At 38.6% G+C, this 18,755-nt stretch overlaps 1 protein-coding gene across 1 annotated transcript in view; it reads right to left on the bottom strand.

The window, feature by feature from the left end:
* Nucleotides 1–18,755, bottom strand: part of SYT1 (synaptotagmin 1) — a 358,390-nt gene that overhangs the window by 129,192 nt on the left and 210,443 nt on the right. Inside the window, 2 exon segments of the mRNA XM_080392492.1 lie at nt 1,959–2,025; nt 2,027–2,148. Coding sequence (XP_080248618.1) covers nt 1,959–2,025; nt 2,027–2,131 — 172 coding nt within the window. The 5' untranslated portion in view covers nt 2,132–2,148.

The raw sequence follows: 18,755 nt of genomic DNA, 5'->3' as shown, positions 1-18,755 counted from the left end.
CTGATTTCTCCACTCCACCACAAAATTACTGCATGACCATGGATAATAGTCCAGATTTCTAAAATGGGGGCAATATGTTCTCGTCTTGCTATCAGCATAAGGTACCATATTTTATAGATATTATAATATATTTCATAATAAACAAGACTTGTCCTATGGCCTAGTACATTTTTCTCAGAAAATTTAAGTATTTTCATTATGTAATAGCAGGTACTTTAATTTTTTTTGTTGTTTGTTTTCATGAACAGAAAAAGCAAAGTTGTATTCAGTCTGATGTGGAAGGATTCTCCAGATTGGACATTCCACTTGTTTTCACTATTGTTTTAAAAAGGTAAGCAGCAGTGCATTCATTCCTCTCTATCTACAGACCTTTTCCTAGACCTACTAATTACAGAGTTCCTCATATTAGAAACCATTCACTCCTTTGCTATGCTAAAATCAAAGTTTAAACATAAAAGGATCTCTACATAAAAGTGCCACCTACCTCATTTACATAGCATGGTAAGTTAAAAATTAAAAACTCAAATGCTGACTGTTTCTCTCTCAATGTCTTGTCTTCTCTTGTTTCCTGTTCTTTTTTCTTCCTGTAATTTTGTTTTTCCCATGATATCATCAGGCAATTTCATTTCAGTATGGTCTGCACCGGACTGTGCAGATTACCAAACTAATGACATACGGACTTGTTACCACTGTAACACCTCTGTTCTTGCAAGTGAGAATTTCAAGTGACAGAACAAAGCTGTTTGCTATCAATTTTGCAAAAACGGCATCTGCCAGATTGCCAAGATCCATTTCAGAGATAAAAAATCGATTAATATTCTAATTTGTTATCTATTTTTATCAGTTGCACATTTCTTTACATAAATGATAACCTAAAAATGAGAACTCTTACATATGTTAAAATACTTCCCTGAAAATATTACATTTACTTGTTCTTCTGAACTAAAAATTATTAAAGATTGAATAACACTCTAATGCCTGCTATTAAAACACACACACACATACAGCCTTCCCCTTCATGTCTGCAAAAGTGCCAAAATTATCTGCTTGTATCATTAGGTAATTTTTCTGTCAGTAATGAAAAGGATTTTTCTTTATTATATGAAATCACATTGACGATGTTGAATTAGTTGTATATTTAATACCAGTGTATGTACACTAAACCATACCAAATAGGTTCAAGGACCCTAGTATTATCATAAACAATAGCAAAGTGCTAATGCTTATATATTTTTTTTACAAATGTGAGGAAATGGAGGCCTCAACTTTGAAACAATACTTTCTAGCACAGGCCAAAAGAATCCTGCTGGCTTTATTCCTATTGACTTCATAGAAATATACATTAGTATACTTTAAAGTATTCTGCATGGGTACGGGAACTTACACAAACAATGTTCAATGGCTAATCTAACAGAATTACTGAGTGGGAAAAGCATGGTGATCTTCATATGTTAATGATGTATTAGAGATATTTTCTTGTTAAAAAGACATTTTCCTACTTTTTCTGCATTTTTTTATCCCCAAAGATACAGTTTTCTTGTTTTCTCAGTATATATGAGTTCTGGACAAATTCTGCTTGAAGGTAATACTCCCACACACATTTTTCATAAACATAAACTCCTAAGTGTTACTTTGAGAATATATTTTGCTTATTGGTCCCATGGCCACTGTGAAGTTCTGTCACTCCAGTTTTGATGACTTAGCAATAATTCATCAGTAAAAGTTACCAAGGCAATCTGACATATCAAGAACAGACGCAAATTAGATGTGAGTTTGACCCTATTTTTTCTACTGCAATTAATTTTGAGTAGCTTACTAAAACCAGGTTTATCTTCGGATTTTTCTAGTTTTGAGTAGAAAACATTGAGTATGCTGTCTAAACAAACAGCAAAGAAGAAAATGTCAATTTAAATCTAACTTGCCAACAGAAGCTTTTTAACTAATAAAGTTTTACTTACGTGGAATTTTGTTCAGTTCATTCATGAACTTTTCTTTTAACTTAGAAAATGCATCTTCTTTTTCCTCCTCCTCCTCCGGGACTGGCTGGCTCAGTGACATTACTTGGAGGAGCTGCTGCTACTGTGGTAGCTGGTGGTGCTGCCAGGGCCTCATGATGACTTTCACTCACCATTTTAACCCCTAGGTAAGCTGTTGGAATAAAAAAAACAAACAAAACAAAGACTCAAAAGATAGTATTTATATCATTGAAATGGATCTCTTATAAATAAAAGACTAAATAGGTAGGATATGACTTGGTGCTCATGCTTACTGAGTGAATATGACTCCATGAGCATACTGCTTCATGTTCTTCATAAAATATTTATTAGACAAGAGAGAAAATCCTTTTTGCAGGGTTAATTTCAGCCAGAATAATTTAATTGCTTAGGATTCTTTTCCAATGGTGTCACATTTTGAACTGCTGAATTTGGAATCTCGAAATCCATGTAAAACTCTCATGTAGAATTACATTTTGCTCTTCAATTTTGAAATTATAAGCAAATTGGTTAATAACTGCTCCCTATGTGCAAATTTCACAGTGTACTTACAGAATTATTTTTCTCTAGGAGTTACAAAGGTGTGGTTCATAGCCAAAGTTTCTATATAAAATAAATGAAGTGATAAGGATATAATGAAAACACTTCAAGATTTCCTGTCAAAGTAATAACTAATGTTTTCCTATTATAAGCATGTTGTACATTAAATATAAATTTATTTGAATCCATTTTTATCTTCACTTATTGAATGCAATTTTCTGTCCAGCTTTTTCGTGTGACATTTGCTACTGACAATGTTCTATTAAATTATTCAGATGTCTCATTGGTGTATTCATGAAGCTATGACATCTGTAGGGTGTCTACATGCAGCTATACTGAAATATATGAGAGGCTGTCACAAACATAATCCCACAACAGTGTATTTTTATTTCATGTTCAATAGTGGGCATTTTGCAAAACCTTTACTTGAGTGTATACTATTGTACTGGGTTTGTGTGCCAGTGTTTTGGTAGCAGGGGGGCAACAGGGGTGGCTTCTGTGAGAAGCTGCTAGATGCCCAATACCTGATGGCGCCAATGCCAGCTGGCTCCAAGACGGACCTGCTGCTGGCCAAGGCTGAGACCATCAGCGACAGTGGTAGTGTCTCTGGGATAATGTATTTAAGAAGGAGGTAAAAAAAAAACCCAAACCCTGGGTGGAATAGCAGTGGAGAGAGAGCAGTAGAATATGTGAGAGGTGCCAGAGCAGATTCCCCTGCAGCCCACGGTGAAGCCCGTGTGGGGCAGGCTGTGCCCCTCAGCCATGGAGCTCCACGGTGCAGCAGATCCCCACCTGCAGCCCATGGAGGTCCGTGGCAGAACAGATCCCCACCTGCAGCCCACGGAGGACCCTACGCCGCAGCAGGTGGATGCCCAGAGCGGGCTGTGACCCGTGGGAAGCCCAGGCTGGAGCCGGCTCCTGGCAGGACCTGTGGCCCCGTGGGCAGAGGAGCCCGGGCTGGGGCAGGTTTGCTGGCCGGGCTGGTGGCCCCGCGGGGGACCCAGGCTGGAGCAGCCTGTGCCTGAAGGGCTGCGCCCCGTGGGAGGGAGCCCAGGCTGGGGCAGGGGCAGAGTGTGAGGAGCCTCCCCCTGCGGAGGAAGGAGCAGCAGAGACAGCGTGGGATGGACCCACCGCAGCCCCCACTGCCCGGCCTCTGCACCGCTGCGGGGAGCGGGGAGAGAGATGGGGACTGAAGTTGAGCCTGGGGAGAAGGGAGGGGTGGGGGGAAGGTGTTTTAAGATGGAGTTTTTATTTCACGTTACACAACTCTGATTTGATTGGTAATAAATTAAGCTAATTTCCCCAGGCTGAATACGTTTTGCTCATGACAGTAATGGGTGAGCGATCTCTCCCTGCCCTTACCTCAGCCCTCGAGCCTTTCATTATATTTTCTCTCCCTTGTCCAGCTGAGGAGGGGAGCGATAGGGCGGCTTTGGTGGGCACCTGATGTCCAGCTGGGGTGAACCCACCTCAGTTACAAAGCAAAGAATTTTGAGGAGTGAGTGAAGGCAAGATGACATGCAGAAAGCAATTTCAGTATCACAAAAAGGTTGGCTGAAATCTTTACAATGGTTGTGAACAGATTGTTCTGATTTTCTAGAGCATCCCAAATATCACTGATCTGAATAATCATTCTGTTTTTCTTCATAAAACCAGAGGCAGAAAGGATCTGAGAGATAACAAATATTAATTATTGCTCTGAGTGTACAATTGCTCTCAGGCCCACAGACATGTGACCTTTGACTTTTTGCAGAGAAATTTAAACATCATCATAGGGGAAGAAAGGCAACACATCAAAATTAAAGGGGCGTAAGAGCATCTGACTGCATGCAACATGATGAAACATGAGCTTCCCTGCCTTACATGACTCTTTTCATGGATGTTGCTAAGAGTGCTCAGATCACCAGATCAAGTTGAGAACTGGCTTTTCATCCTTCAACTCTACTTCTACAAGCCTGCAGTCATGAAGACCTGCAGGCACAGACCTGACTGCAGGCAGGTTGAACCTTCTGAAACCACCCTCACCATTCTTGTCATTAAGCAGGGGTTTGTACACAAGTGTACTATGGAATACAAACCATTCTCCGATACTGTCAACCAATGAAAAAGATTTTAACTAAACAGGGGGTTGGCCTTGATCTGAAGAAACAATTTGGTGGATATTTTGCAGCAATTTTATTGATGTAGAACTGAATGAAGTGGTATTCCCCGCCTACCCATTGCTTCTGCCTTTGCCCTTACAGTCTCCAGTCTAATAGAAAATCCTGTTGATGTTGACACAGATCATGTATATGATACAGCTCCATAAATATTTTATAAGCATGCCATCTTATCTATTTGCCTGTGGCTACATAGGAGCAGTTCACTATCTAAAGTAGACTGAAGTCAATGGAAAGATTCCAGTTAATATCCATGAACTTTGGCTCAAGTCCAATGTCTGCCATGACTTCCCCACTAGCCTCCCAAAATAACAATCGGGAAAAACATCTAGTGCATTGTAACGCGCCAGCTATTCCAGACTAGAAGAGTTTTTCCATATGCTCTGAAGAATATCAAATACTATGAAGCAAAACATGCAGAGCCATCAGCTGTAAACATTAGTGCTGTTTTATATTATAGCATCTTGTCAATGAATGTCAGTTAAATCAGAAGAAAAGTTGTATGATATATCATAATTAAATCAAAATTAAATTGCTTAATTATAATATATTGCTTAATTATTTCAGGCCTGGCAGTTGACTATTTTATTTTGCAATGGAAGACACAATTTGCAGTAATGACTTTCAGCTAATTAAAAATTAAGGCAAATGTAATTTATTTGCTTCCAGTTTTGGAGCTATATTTTGAAAATATATTAGGAGAACAAATTTGAAGTGTTACACTTTCATTTATTTAAAAGAAGGAAAAAAATAACAAAACGGTATTCCTCTGATCTCCAGGAACAATCCTCGGTAGAGTTCTAGTGCAGTTAGAGGTCACTACATCTAATGAGGCATGCACAAATGCTTTGAGATTTGCTACAGAGCCTTTGACCTTTACACACCAATGAAACTATCCTGATATTTTACATAGGTGTGAAGGGGCTGAAAAAGAATCTTGTCTGAGAAAAAGCTTTCTGCAGTAAAGAATTTTCTGAAAAGCACATGGCCACTTGCTTATAGAGGTAAGATCTGATGGCTTCTACTGTCGTAATGCTGCAGCTTTCCACAGTAACGGTATAAACAGTGTGGTATTATTAGAGACTACAGAATACTGAATAATTAGATTTAAATTGGCCTTTTACCAAAAAAAAAGGGGTTACTTCAATGCTGCAGTGCATTGCTGGAGGTAAAGATCTACAAAATACTAGCAGATTATCTGCCATTTATGAAACGGAAGCTACAAGCAAAAATTTCTTGTAGATTAAAAAATGAAATGTCATAGAATTCAATCATGATTTCCAGTTCAGTGTTCACCACAATGATTATAGTGTTAGGTATGAAACACTACATGTTTCATGTGCAACACGCAGTCATAAATAATAGTGCATTTAAGTACAATATCATTTACATGTTTCTATAAACCACAGCATAGACTTTATTCCCCAAGCATGCCAATTCTTTGGTATACCACTGCCCATCCATACTAGTCCCACATAATCATTAGAAGACATGTAAAAAAAACCAATGAACAAATACATTAAATACTTCAAAGTAGTGCTTGTCTTCTCCATACAGAAGTAGGCGAGTGCTGCCTGAAACTCCAGAGATGATGATCTGAACCCTTGAGGAGGTCAGGAGATTAGGGCCTTACTGTTCCCTAATCAAGAGAAACTGAGAAAAATAAATATCGGCTCAAACTTCTACATAATTTCCACTGAAAATGAAGCATCAGAGTAATATACAAATGCACTCTGGAGATTAATAAGAAGCAAGAGATTACCTTATGGAGGTACAAAGTATGGGGTGACTGCCTTGGTATGCTAGTATGGATCCTGATGGTGAGAGTCCTGTCAGAAAGCGCCACTCTTAAGAGAGAGTAAAGTAGCAACTACTCCTAAGAGTAAAGAAGAGGAGTAAGACTTCAAACATGGCTGATTACCTGAATATGAAGCAGACTCTGGAAATCAGAGCTGAAAGAATATGTTCCAATGGCAACAGCTTCTCTTTCCAAATATTCTGGCATATCCAAAGTAAGATGTGGAAAACTTGGGGGGACTAATCCCATGAGAAATTTTTACTTGTTTTAAATTGTTTTTGAAAAATAAACTGAATAGTCAGAAAACTGATAAAAATGCTGTGGGATATTCACAGTGACTCACACTAAAGAGGGATTATCAGGATTTGGAATGAGAGAAAACTCAGAGTAGCGTATCATTTTCCAGCAAATTATGGGGACATTTATGATAGACTTAAAAAAAAAAAAAGCAGCAGCCATGTATGGTTTCTATGTCATTATATTACAGCAGGTATACCATAGTCCCTGCTGAAGGACTTAATCCCATGGAAATAAAACTGGTGACATTCCTTCTGCATTGTAGATTTCAGACTAGTTAATTTTGCTCATTCGTCCTCTTACCAGCTGAATACAAACTGGGTGGAGTGAGACAGTAAATGGGTCAGACAACCCATGCTGACCAAATCATTCCTTCCCAATGAGAAATACTCTGGAAAGTGCCCTTTTACCTTGACACCTCTCAAATTTTTCTGCCATACTAAAAATAAAAATTAATGAAATTATTCTAAACATACAAATATATTGTTACTATGAGTAACGGTATAAGCTTTCAGAAGTAATTGTCACCATCCTTTCAATGTTTAATGATCCCTGTTCTTCAACAAGCCTGCAAAGGTGTAAATTGGGATCTATATTGTTCAATAGTATTTCCTGCAGCAGCTTATCTTTTCAGCATCCAAAACATGTTCAACTCGGCTGTTAGATCCAGTTTGGAATGTAAACACAAAAAGATCCACGAAAGAAAAAAAAAAATTACATGCTAACATCAGTTGTGTTCCTCTGTTATTTTTGTTTACAGCTCCTGTGCACTGAAAGAGAAAGAAACTATTAGCTTTCAGTGCTGAAATGTACAGGCTAAGTATGCAGTGTTACTAAGAAAGGTTTGGCACCACATTGAAAACGTACCCTATTCCATTAGACTGTTTTTGATGAAACTAATTCATCATTAAGAAGATAGGAACATTACTAGAATGATTAAAGATATCTACAACAAACGATCTCTTCCTAGATTTCAGTATTCTGGGATGTTAATAATACATTTTTTACTCATTCATCTTGCTATTAATGAAATACACTATCTTTCTAGCTTCAGTAATGGACATTTATTTTCAAAGACAAGCTCAGAAAAGAGACTTTCTTGGCTTTTTATAAAGATGGGTTTAAGACTACATTTTCAGAAGAATGGAAGGTCACAGTAAAGATGTCATATCAAAACAACCTTTTCATCACTACTACAAAGGCTGACAATGCAATTCAGATTTAGTAGTGCTTTAGAGAACGTACATGAAAGGCCCGACATTTCATGGGGAAAAAAGTTCTGACGAAGAATGTTGGTGGGGGAATTCAGGTGTCCTGTCTGTGCTGCTACTGATACACAAGAAATGTTCCAGCAAGTCCCCACAGAATCACCCTTCCTCCTCCTTTAGGGGAGGAGAGACATTTCTCCTGCTGCCACTTGTGAAACATCAGTTGACACTTTCTAGATCCCAGCTGTACATTAGCTCTTTACAACTGTTTTCCAATGCTTGCTACTTAATACCACACCAAAAGTTTAATTAGCTTGACTGAACGAACAAGATAAAGCACCTCAGTCTCTCCCCAAAAGCCCATGGCTACCTCATTGCTCAGTTTTAGAATTGCCTCTGCCAGCGCATTCTTCCAAAGCAGGATCACTGCTCCTGGAGCAGGACAGAGGAACATGGTGTCTACGGGAAGAGGACCAACAGGTGGTGAGTCAGTAGGGATGAGGACCCCACATACATGGAGGCAGGCATGTCTGAACCCAAATTTAAGCAAGTGGAGGGGGGTAGAACAGCAGTCACACCAAGTCAGGCAGACATGCTGCAACTCCAAGGTAGCAGAGAGGAGGAGAGCTTGGTAGAAATATTTTTTGACAGTTAGTGAAAACTGTTAAGTTTTGGGAGCCAACAGCTAAACAGACTGAGATGTCTACAGCACAGTCCTGGACCAGGCAACAAATCTTCCCATTATTGGACATTGTCTCAGTATCAGTCTCCAGAACTTGCTTAAAAAGATGAGCAAATATTTTTAAAACAACAAGGGAAAGACACTTAACTTGATGGCCAACTCCAAACTCATTGTCATGAGAAAATGAAATATTGTAAGGTTTCCAGTCCAATATTTACACTGAAAACCTATTAACTGAGTATGAGTGATATCCAAATAATGTAAAATTGTTGTGTACTCCTCTTAATCTATTGCACTTTTTAAGTTCACTGTATATCTAATGAATTTGGAATGTAGTAGAAAAAGCATAGAATAGTTCTCTGTCACCGTAAGCACATTTTATTTAACTGAAATCAATTTCATCTCTAAGCATGTTTCAAAGCTATCCATATAATGTCACATAAAACTATCTGCCCAGTGGACAGAAAAACATCTGAGTGTTTTGAGAAGGATATGGACACTATGAACACTGGAAAAGGACAAATACCTCAGTACACGGCACAATCTACATGTTTCTCTTTCAGCTTCCTGGTCCGCTGTTACTAAACACAGCAGAGCTGTCCAACATATAGGGCTCTGAAATACCATATGCTGCAGAGTCTGTGCAAGAGAAACTTTGGAGTGCATTTTCAGAACGAATCTCAGTCTGATATATAATCTATGAACAGTTAATCACTGTATATTTTTCAGTACCAAGCTATGCAAAATGATATTTTCAGACTCACTCCTTAAGCTGTTGATTAAGACCTTTGTTAATTTAAATGAGAAGAGTGAAACCAACACTATTTTCTTTGCAGCTAAAAGCCATAATTTTTTGACTGCACTTCAAACTTCCACTCCTGCAATACAGAAGAGCATATGGGAGCTAGAGGAGTCACAGCAGCTTACAGAGAAAGATAAAAATCCAGAGCAAAGAGCACTGCAGTAAGTCAAGAGTGGCGAGTCCCTCGCATAGATTCATTATATAAATGCCTGTTTCCCTGACCATGTTCTGAAACTCCTATTTCCCCCTAAGTACACAATATTTCTTAGTAATGCATTTATTTTGATTTTTAGAGGTAATGGGGCTAGAGGTAGCAATGGATGTTGACATTGTTGTCATGTTTCAGCAGCAGTGAGGTTACCAAACCTGTCAAAGCATCAGAGTATGTATAATTTCACCTCTCTGTCTTCCTCAACTACTGCAAATGCCGCTTCAAAATGGCTGAGGTCCTTGACAACAGCTAGTTATGAATAGGAATAAAGGAAAGAAAGAAGCCACAGTAATTTCCTCCCACATGAACATTCTGTCATCTTTCATGGTTGCATCTTGTTTTCTGAAACTGTAGTCTGCATTTCTACTCCCCTGGTATTTATTTCCAGACTTCCTTTATACAGCAGTGTAAGACAAAGGAATTCATATAAAAATAAGTGTTCAACTGCATTTAAGCATGAAATTCTAATACAGTCCACAGAGGATTCTTGCTGTTCCAAAATCATTTTAAAGTAATTCTACAAATAATGAAGCCCTTTATATCAATATATTCCTTGTTGTGTACATTGCACAAAATCAATTTATATTCACATTTTTGGCTCTTGTCCAATCAATGGCTCTTACACAGCCCATAAACTACTGAACAGCCATAGAGATTAACTATGATGTGGTAAAATCCATACAGAACACCACAACAGATATTGTAAAATAATACAGAGAAATGTTATTAATATTCTTGTTTTGGTATCCGTAGGTCACAGCTCTAAATTCACTGTTTCCCCTTTGCTTCCTTCTATTGAGACTTCATATGTGTCCCAGTTTCTGCACTCAGTAATCATGGGGTTAGTAAAATTAATTAGGAACAAGTAGGATGGTACGTGCACTAAGGAACCAAATATGGGGAGCTGAGGTGTGCAGTTCAGTGCTACCTCACAGATTAGTTAAGTCTTGGGACTTATGTTGTGAAATAATTGGCACCTCAGAGTGTGATTCTACTTTGACAAGTGACTATACAAATATGGCACCTGCTTTCTGAAAAAAATATCTGCTCCTTATGTATATTCAGTCATATATACTGAATTTAAGGAGTACCACATTCCAATTTCACCATCGAGCATTTTTTTGCCTGTTACATCTGCAGTATCAAAAGACTAAGAAAACAAGGAGAACACAATTAAGATTGTATTCCTCCTCTGCATCATGAATGTATTTATAAACTAAATTTCAAAGACCAGCTGATTATATCTTTGAGAATCTACTACAGATTACACAGTTACAGCTGAAGGCATGGGATGATATCCTTATAGCCAAGCACATGAAATTTGGGCTGCATTACTTGGTGGTATGTGGGAGAAGGAAACAGCTCAGCTAGGTTTTCAGATCTTACAGTAAAAGGACAATGGTTGACATTTATAAAAATGTAAACAGTTAGTATTTGGCATTAAAGCTTGAAGATGCTTCTCCCAAGTGTACTAGTGGGAAAAACACTCACATGTGAGTGAATTTTGTAGATTAAGCTTTGCAAATACTGTGCAATAAAAAATCCAGACTTTTCAGGTAGATGCATTCTAGTTTTAAAAAATCTCAGGAGTTATCACATCATATCAAGTACCTGTGTGTACACATGTATGTCTCTCTGTATATATACAACATGGGTATATTCCTGCCGCGTGCGCATTAATGATATGCGACTATGCTTGCTATAAGGTGACTAACCAAGTACTATGATTTCACTATCCGTAAGGCAAACAATGACGGTTTGAGCCCAAGAATTTTCTTCTAAACAGATGGTGGGTTTGTGGGGAAATACCCAACTTTCATAAATTGTGATGCTGATAAAAGTATTTTTTTTAGCGCCTTCTTCAGCCATACCTTATCAGCACTGAAATCAGGAATAACACTGCAAAACCATGAACATAAGCTCATTTGTTAATGGCAGCTACATGAAAATTACTGTTTCATGAATGTCACCAGTCCAGGAAAGAAAAGCATGGGAGTGCAGGAAGCATTTAGGTTTGTTTGTAAAGTTAAAAATAGAAATAATTAAAACAAAAATTTTGATATTTATGGTTAATTACTGTACTTACACTTTGAAGCGAATCTTATCAGCATATGGAAGAAAAAATAGTGGAAATTGGAACTAATTGTCCCATAATGACTGATACTTTTTCCTCCTGTTCAGAATGATATGCCATCATCCAATAGCTTTCCACACACAGCAGGAGGGAAAATTATCAATCAATTACATGACAATTAATTCCTAAATTGTAACATTTTTCTACTGAAAAGAAAAAAAAAGATCCTAACTTGAGATTAATAATTATGCATTCCCTACAGTGTTTTGCAAACCCATGTTTTTAAAAGATGCCCCTATACATAGCTGACATTTTAACAACTGCTAACTGTAAACTGAGGCAGTTTATAAAGTATTGGTGTAAGCACTACTTTCTGCTGTTGTACAACTATGTCTTGTTCTGCAATTATTTCTGTAGGTGAACAATTTAGCAAGGATCCCATTCACAAGAATGTTGTTTTCAACTCACACATGAGCAATACTAGAGAAAACAACTTCAGAATAAAGATGAGGAAGTAAAAGAAAAAAAAACAAAAGGAAAAAAAGAAAACTGCCGAGATATTTTTGTTTAAATAAATTTAATTGATAGAATGGTAATTTAGGGGTTTTCATAAATATAAAACTTTCGGGGGTTTTGCACATGGAAATGCTTGGTATGGCCATATTCCCATCTCTTCTCTAGGCCAGAGAAAGCTCACAGGGGGTGGGCTTTGAATTCCGTTGGATAGGTGACAGACCTTAGCCTAAAGTTACTTTCATTGAGCGAGTTCTCCCATCACTGAGTTTTGCATACAACAGTGTTGCTTGTGCTTCTCTGAAAGGAAAGAGTCATCACTGTTCAGCTTGTGAAAAAAAGGACTTGCATGCCTGCCTTCAGGAGAGGACACAAACATGACATGGAACAAGGTGCTGGAGACAGTTCAGAGAAGGACCAGGATTTATGAGTCACTCCTGTTTTTAGCATACCCTGCTGATTAGGCAGCTTCTCACTCAGCATGCTGGCTGCTGAGCAATAAATTTTGAGATGCTCACATCTTCCAGGTATTATACGGGAAACTTGGTCTAAAGTTATGATACAGCCCGAGGTTGCAGAGAGTAGCGGTATTTATATGCACAGCATCAGAGATCCTCTAATCAAATCCACAACCTGGATTTGCTCTGCTTGTATAAATAGGATGACAAAAGCAGTCTTGTGTCTATGTCTGGTGTTATGACCCTTCTGGGTCATGAATATTCCCCACTCCCTTCTGGAAGTTCAGCACATGGTGGACTGAGGCCAGCTGAGATGTCTGGGCTGAATTCTGAAAGCAGTCCTCCTGCGTGCCTTATCTAGGGTGGCAGGTAAAGTCACAGAGCATCATGCCCTTTTAGACTGAGGGATGGATCTACCCTAAATCTGGGCAACAGTGTGCAGTAGCATTCTGACTGAGGCAGTGATTGATAGACCATTCTGCCTCATTAGCCACTTACTGCTGCAGGAGGGCAACTAAGGTTAGTGCTGTTGCCAAAACAACCTGAGGGAGATAGAAATCCTACTTAATAGGCATGGCTGATTTATTGCTATTGCTGGCTTTCCCAGTTCTGTTCAGAGTGCTTCTTCCTTCTGCCCAGTACAATGCTTTTTGTTTTAAGCCATTGACTCAGTGTTTGTTGGGGGGAAAGCACTGTTCATCAAAAGCCTGTAGGTAGGATAATTCAGTTTTTTAAGTTTCTGGATGGAAACGTGAACAAATTTTACTTAATATACTAAATTTTACTTAATATACTAAATACTACTGAGTTAAATTAAACTCAGATGACCCTGAACACTTCATTGGTTTCAAGATGGTTACAGGAATGTTGTTTTTTAACCCAGTGCAGCAGGTACTACTATTGGAGTTAGATCTCTAGCAGCTGAACACCTTAGAACACATTGTCACGTACCCAAAATTTTCCTGTAGATTTAGCCAATTGAGCTAATTGTCCATCTGGGACATCAGAAGAAAGGCTGTGTGTACACTAAGTGCTATACAATTAACATTCATGCAGAAAAAGAACAGTTTTAAGTGAGCAATCAAACATGAGACAACCTAAGAGTTCTACTTTGTATAGGTATTTTCTCAATATAATTAAAAAAAGTCTGTTGTGTTTCAGATCTTGCTTTCTTTGATGATCATGTCTAATCGAATGCTTCCATGTGATAATGCTTTTTTTGTTTGTTTGTCTAGTATTCTTTTTTCTCCCTTATTTTGTTTACAGCTATGGCATTATAACTACTTATCGGTCACAAATCCTAACCTATAACCATGATCCTTTTAAAAATTAAACCAAAAAACTTACTGATCATATGTCCATAGGAAAACAACATTATCTGTTGACACAGAGCACAGAACAAAGACAATTATTTATGCATTCAACTCCCACTTTTTTAGGTCACCATAGCTGGTGTACAACTATGTATCTTTAGCAAACATTTAGCAGAAAACGGTGTAATTTTTACTATTATGTGATCTGCGGCCTCCTGAGCACTGTATGGCATAGCAGACTTGCAGCTGGGGAGCTTCAGCACTAATGATACACATCCTCCAAGGTTGTGTGCTACCACCGCTTGGCTGGGGAACGTGGCTAACAAGGAGGATGACATAAGGCAGAGAGAGGTTCATGCTCTTGGCTGCTCCACGTGCTCAAGAGGAAGAAGTCACCAGGATAAATGACAATTTTATCTACATTCCCAGTCTCTGGCAGCTGTTTTTTTGCCCTCTGCAATCTGCAAATAAAAGTGTATTGCTCTGGAAAAGGATGAGGGTACTGAGCCAAAACAGAAGCAGCATGAAGGGAGGCTAGCATGACCTTTAAGACCCTTTCAGTACATGCGTTTCTGCTTTGTAGTATGGGTGTTTCGTCTTCCTGAAAGCATGTTAACAAAGTACTGGAATCAAATGATAATGTCAGCACTACTTGCAAGAGCTTGGTCCTCTATAATGAACGTAGTACTAATTATTAAAGAAATTCTTGGCTTTCTTTAAAATAGTTGCAGCCAAGAGCTTTCCAGAAATTATACCTACATTATAAAAAAGGAGCACAAAAATGATTCAACATGATTGATGAAATTATTTGCTTTCTCTTTAGAAAAGAGTAATAAATAAGTTAGCATTTCAAAGTTCTGTGAAGAGAAAAGATATTTGAAAGTACACGGATGCATTGTTCTGTTGCATGGGCATTTGATGAGGTCCAGAAATCTCTTCGGAAGAGAAAAGCTGTATTATAGTGTGTGAAAAGAAGAATTCTTCAGTATCAGGCTGTTATCTAGTTGCTAAGGGCTGGTTCTTGATGAAAACAGAACAGAATAGAATGGAAAGTTTAAGCACTGTGAGGTAAAAGCAGAAAATTGGACTTAGAGCACAAGGGACATTCACAATGGAATGCAAGTGGATGCACTAAAATGTTAAGAATGTGACAAGAAAAAGATTATCATAAATATGAAGAGGTGGAAGTCAAAAGTTTTGCCTTCACTTCAACAAAGCCCTTGGAGAGAAAAGGGGAATTAGCCCTGCTAGAACGTATATTAGTGAAGAGAAAAGAAGAATACCACTTCAAGGTCATTTTAAACCAAGCAGCAGATACTAAACCTTTAATTACAAGCCTGCAATTCCTGTTTATTATTAATTGCTAGCAAAAAAAAAAAAAAAAAAAAAAAAAAAGAGAGATAAAAGCTTGAAACAACATGGTTTTGAACTTTATTACGTTCATATTTTTGCTGCCAAAACCCTAATAGGATAATTTAAAATTGTTTAAATGTAAAGAAAAAAGACTTTTCCTGTAAATGGAAAAGTGTATTATATTATCTAATTCTTTCCAGTCTTGCCTCCCCCGCGCCCCGCCCCCCCCCGCCCCGCCTTTTTTTTCTTGTCTTCTGCCCTTTACAAAACAACACTTCTAAGTTAACTAAGCACTGGAAAAGCACAAAAGCCAGGGCATCTCACTGGAAGTTAGGAACAAGTGCAGCTTCCTTGTCCTACACACAAGCAGATCGGCTTTCCTTGAAGAGTTTAACAAACCTGAAGCCAGGCTGGTAAGTCAGTCCTCACCAAGTCCCTTCCTATTAAAACCTGGGCTCATGTGGCATCTGTGTTGCAGCCATTATCAGCTGTCACAGTAGGAGAGAGAAGCATCGTTTATGGCAATGAGTCGTATTTGTTTTTAATCCACAAGCACAAGCACTGACTGGAATTTTCATCACCTTTCCAACCATTTGAAAACAATAATTGTTAGCTCTGTTAAATACCTTCTCTTTCTAAACCAATACTCTCCAAATGCAAATTGTAGTCACAGCTGCAAAGGAAATCTACTGCCAAAATACACCATTGGGAGAGAACAAAATATAGTGGCAGCTGGCTGTCTCCACAAAGGGAGAGTGTCATCTCTCTGAAACACTGTCGGCTCTTGCAGAAGAAATGCTAAAGAGCAAAGAACTGCAATATCAGCCAGGCACTAGTTGACAGTGGACGTTGCTAATAGGAACAAATTGGAGGCTGTAGCTGTAGCAGAAGGAAAGGATGAGGAGGGCTGAAGCACTGGGATGCCTTTGCCTGCATACAAGGTAAAACTTTAGTCTGAACTGTGTAGTGTAAAGGTGCTTTTTTGGTTATTCTGGCTTCAACAAACATTCTTTTATCTCTCTTGCTCAAACATTTCTTATTCTTTGTGTTTGCAGATTCCTGACTAAAGCTTGGTGATTGCTTCACTAGCTATTTGTTTATCCCACATTCCAGTCACGTGAACTTATCATTAGCAGGGGACAGTTTAAGGAACAAAACTCGGGGAGGTGATGTAGCCTCTGATTGCAACTTCACCAGGCAAGCTGTGATAGCACAACACTTCAAGAAACGCATGTTGCCTGTGACACGGGAATAGCTTAACACAGCATTTTCTGCTGACAGAATGGACTGGATTCAAAGTGGGGACCTGTGAGGTGACGCACTGCAGTTGACGAGAACTGTCCTACAACATTAAGTCCTCTGGTCACAGCTCACTTCAGAGGGAACTTACCTATGGCTGTGCCACAAGAACACTGAAGTTACCATCTCAAACTCTCCAAAGATACTCCTGAAACCTTTCTTTTTCATCTACCATAACAAGAACCTCTAGTTACATGATCATTACATATTTTACTGGGTCGTTTGCAATGCTTGAATCAAGAACTTTTAGATTTACAATATAGTCACTTTCCAGCTCAGTTTAGTATTAGCAGCAGTAGCTTCTGAATCTAGTCTCCATGGTAAGAGAACAGCAAACACTTTGCCTTGTTAGTGAACCAGTTGTAAGACAGCAAGGAAATAATGGATACTGGGATCATAGGCATCGATATACTGCTTACTAAGGGTTACTGCTGCCTAGCACTTACAGCTGCGGTTAGAGACATGATGGTTAGGTATGTCTACTTCTCTATTTAATTCTTTCTGACAGGCCAAGGTGGTACAGCAGGTGAAGTTTGCTTCTCTCTATTGAAGCCTACTTACGCTTCTTGTGACAAGTCATCGTGTGACAAAATGGGCAAGTGAAACCTGCTGTGAAATGAGAATCTGGTTAGTAATAAAGGTTGTGAATTATGTTGAAATATACACCCCAGCCTTAAAGGCATTTTGGGCTGCATTTGTACCTGACATCTACGTGTGTAGCCCTGGTGGAAGCCATGATATGTTGTAACAGGCCTTTCGTTTGCATAATCAGAACCAGCACTCTGTGGTGCACTGCAGCAGCATCTACGTGCAGGTAAGGTTAGACACATACACTCTCCTTGCCATCACCTGGTATCTCAGCACAACCTGCATCAACATCTGTTTCTTTTTAAGTACAGTACTTATACCTTTTTGGAAGGCTAAGTTTTTTCTTCTACTTCTTTGGTGGTTTTAGCCTCTTCTCTTCCCTTTGCTCATGGCGGTTGTTTCATTCTCCTTTTCCTTATCCTGGTGTGTGACTCACGCTCCCCCAAGAATCACATTTCCCTGCTTCATTAACCATCTTTAGCCTATCTCTTTAGGTCCCTCCTCCAGACATTCTCTCTCCTGTTCTCTATTCTTCCCCTCACCTTACCTCAGTCTCTGTGTAGTATTAGAGATTTTCAGAAGGAGAAAGTGAAACTTAAGACACTTCACTATCAGTCATGCCTTTGAAGAATCTCCTCCTACATCCTCATAATTCTCTTGCTATGCAGCAAAACCCTTTCTTACTCTTAACTCCCCTTTCTCTCATCAACTGTCCCTTCCTTCCTCTGTTCTCTTGATGTGGTTTTGCTTATCTAACTGAGGCCATAGCTATTCCAGCAGATCTCTGCAGAGCAGACATGTCAGCAAAACTTCTAAGGTGTGCTGTTATCCTAATAGAAACAGCTTTTGTCAGTCTGCATTACCCAATTTCAGAAGAGTGTAACTTCACCAGCAAACATGCCTCCTCTTCAGTACTTATTCTACCTACTGGAAATGTGTCAGCACAGTTACAGAAGACAAGACTTCAGACCGTCTTTGATGCAGAGACTGTCCTTTTAGAATGAAACAAAAAAAAGCAACAAAGAATGCTAATTATCATGCAAAATAAATATTTGATAGAATGCATTTATAGGTCTTGATACTCTGCTTCTATCTAATGGGCTAGGGAAGTGATTCAGTTTGCAGAATATAACCAGCTGCTCAACACTTCAGCAGAAGCAAATAAATCTATTCAGTTAGCATAGCTAGAGTGAATAATAACCAATTATTTCCAGGTCTTTTTCATAAGTCTCAACTGTTTAGGAGTGATGAAATTTTAATATAAAATGGTGGTCTCATTAAAACATGGGCATGTTAAAAGATTTGTGTAAGAAAATTCATAATAGCGTAGAAAATAAAGGAATATTTTTTAGCAAACCTCTTCATCTCATTGTGTGTTGCAGCCTAATGATACTGCACAAAATTTAATTGGCTATATTTTGAGCCCACCACTTCCACTTGTAACAGAAACTAGAACTGAAAAGGTA

Source organism: Falco punctatus (assembly GCF_963210335.1).
Source record: "Falco punctatus genome assembly, chromosome: 6".
In the NCBI taxonomy this organism is placed as follows: Eukaryota; Metazoa; Chordata; class Aves; order Falconiformes; family Falconidae; genus Falco; species Falco punctatus.
Note: the sequence above shows the minus strand (reverse complement) of the source record. Positions and strands in the feature narration are given on the sequence as shown.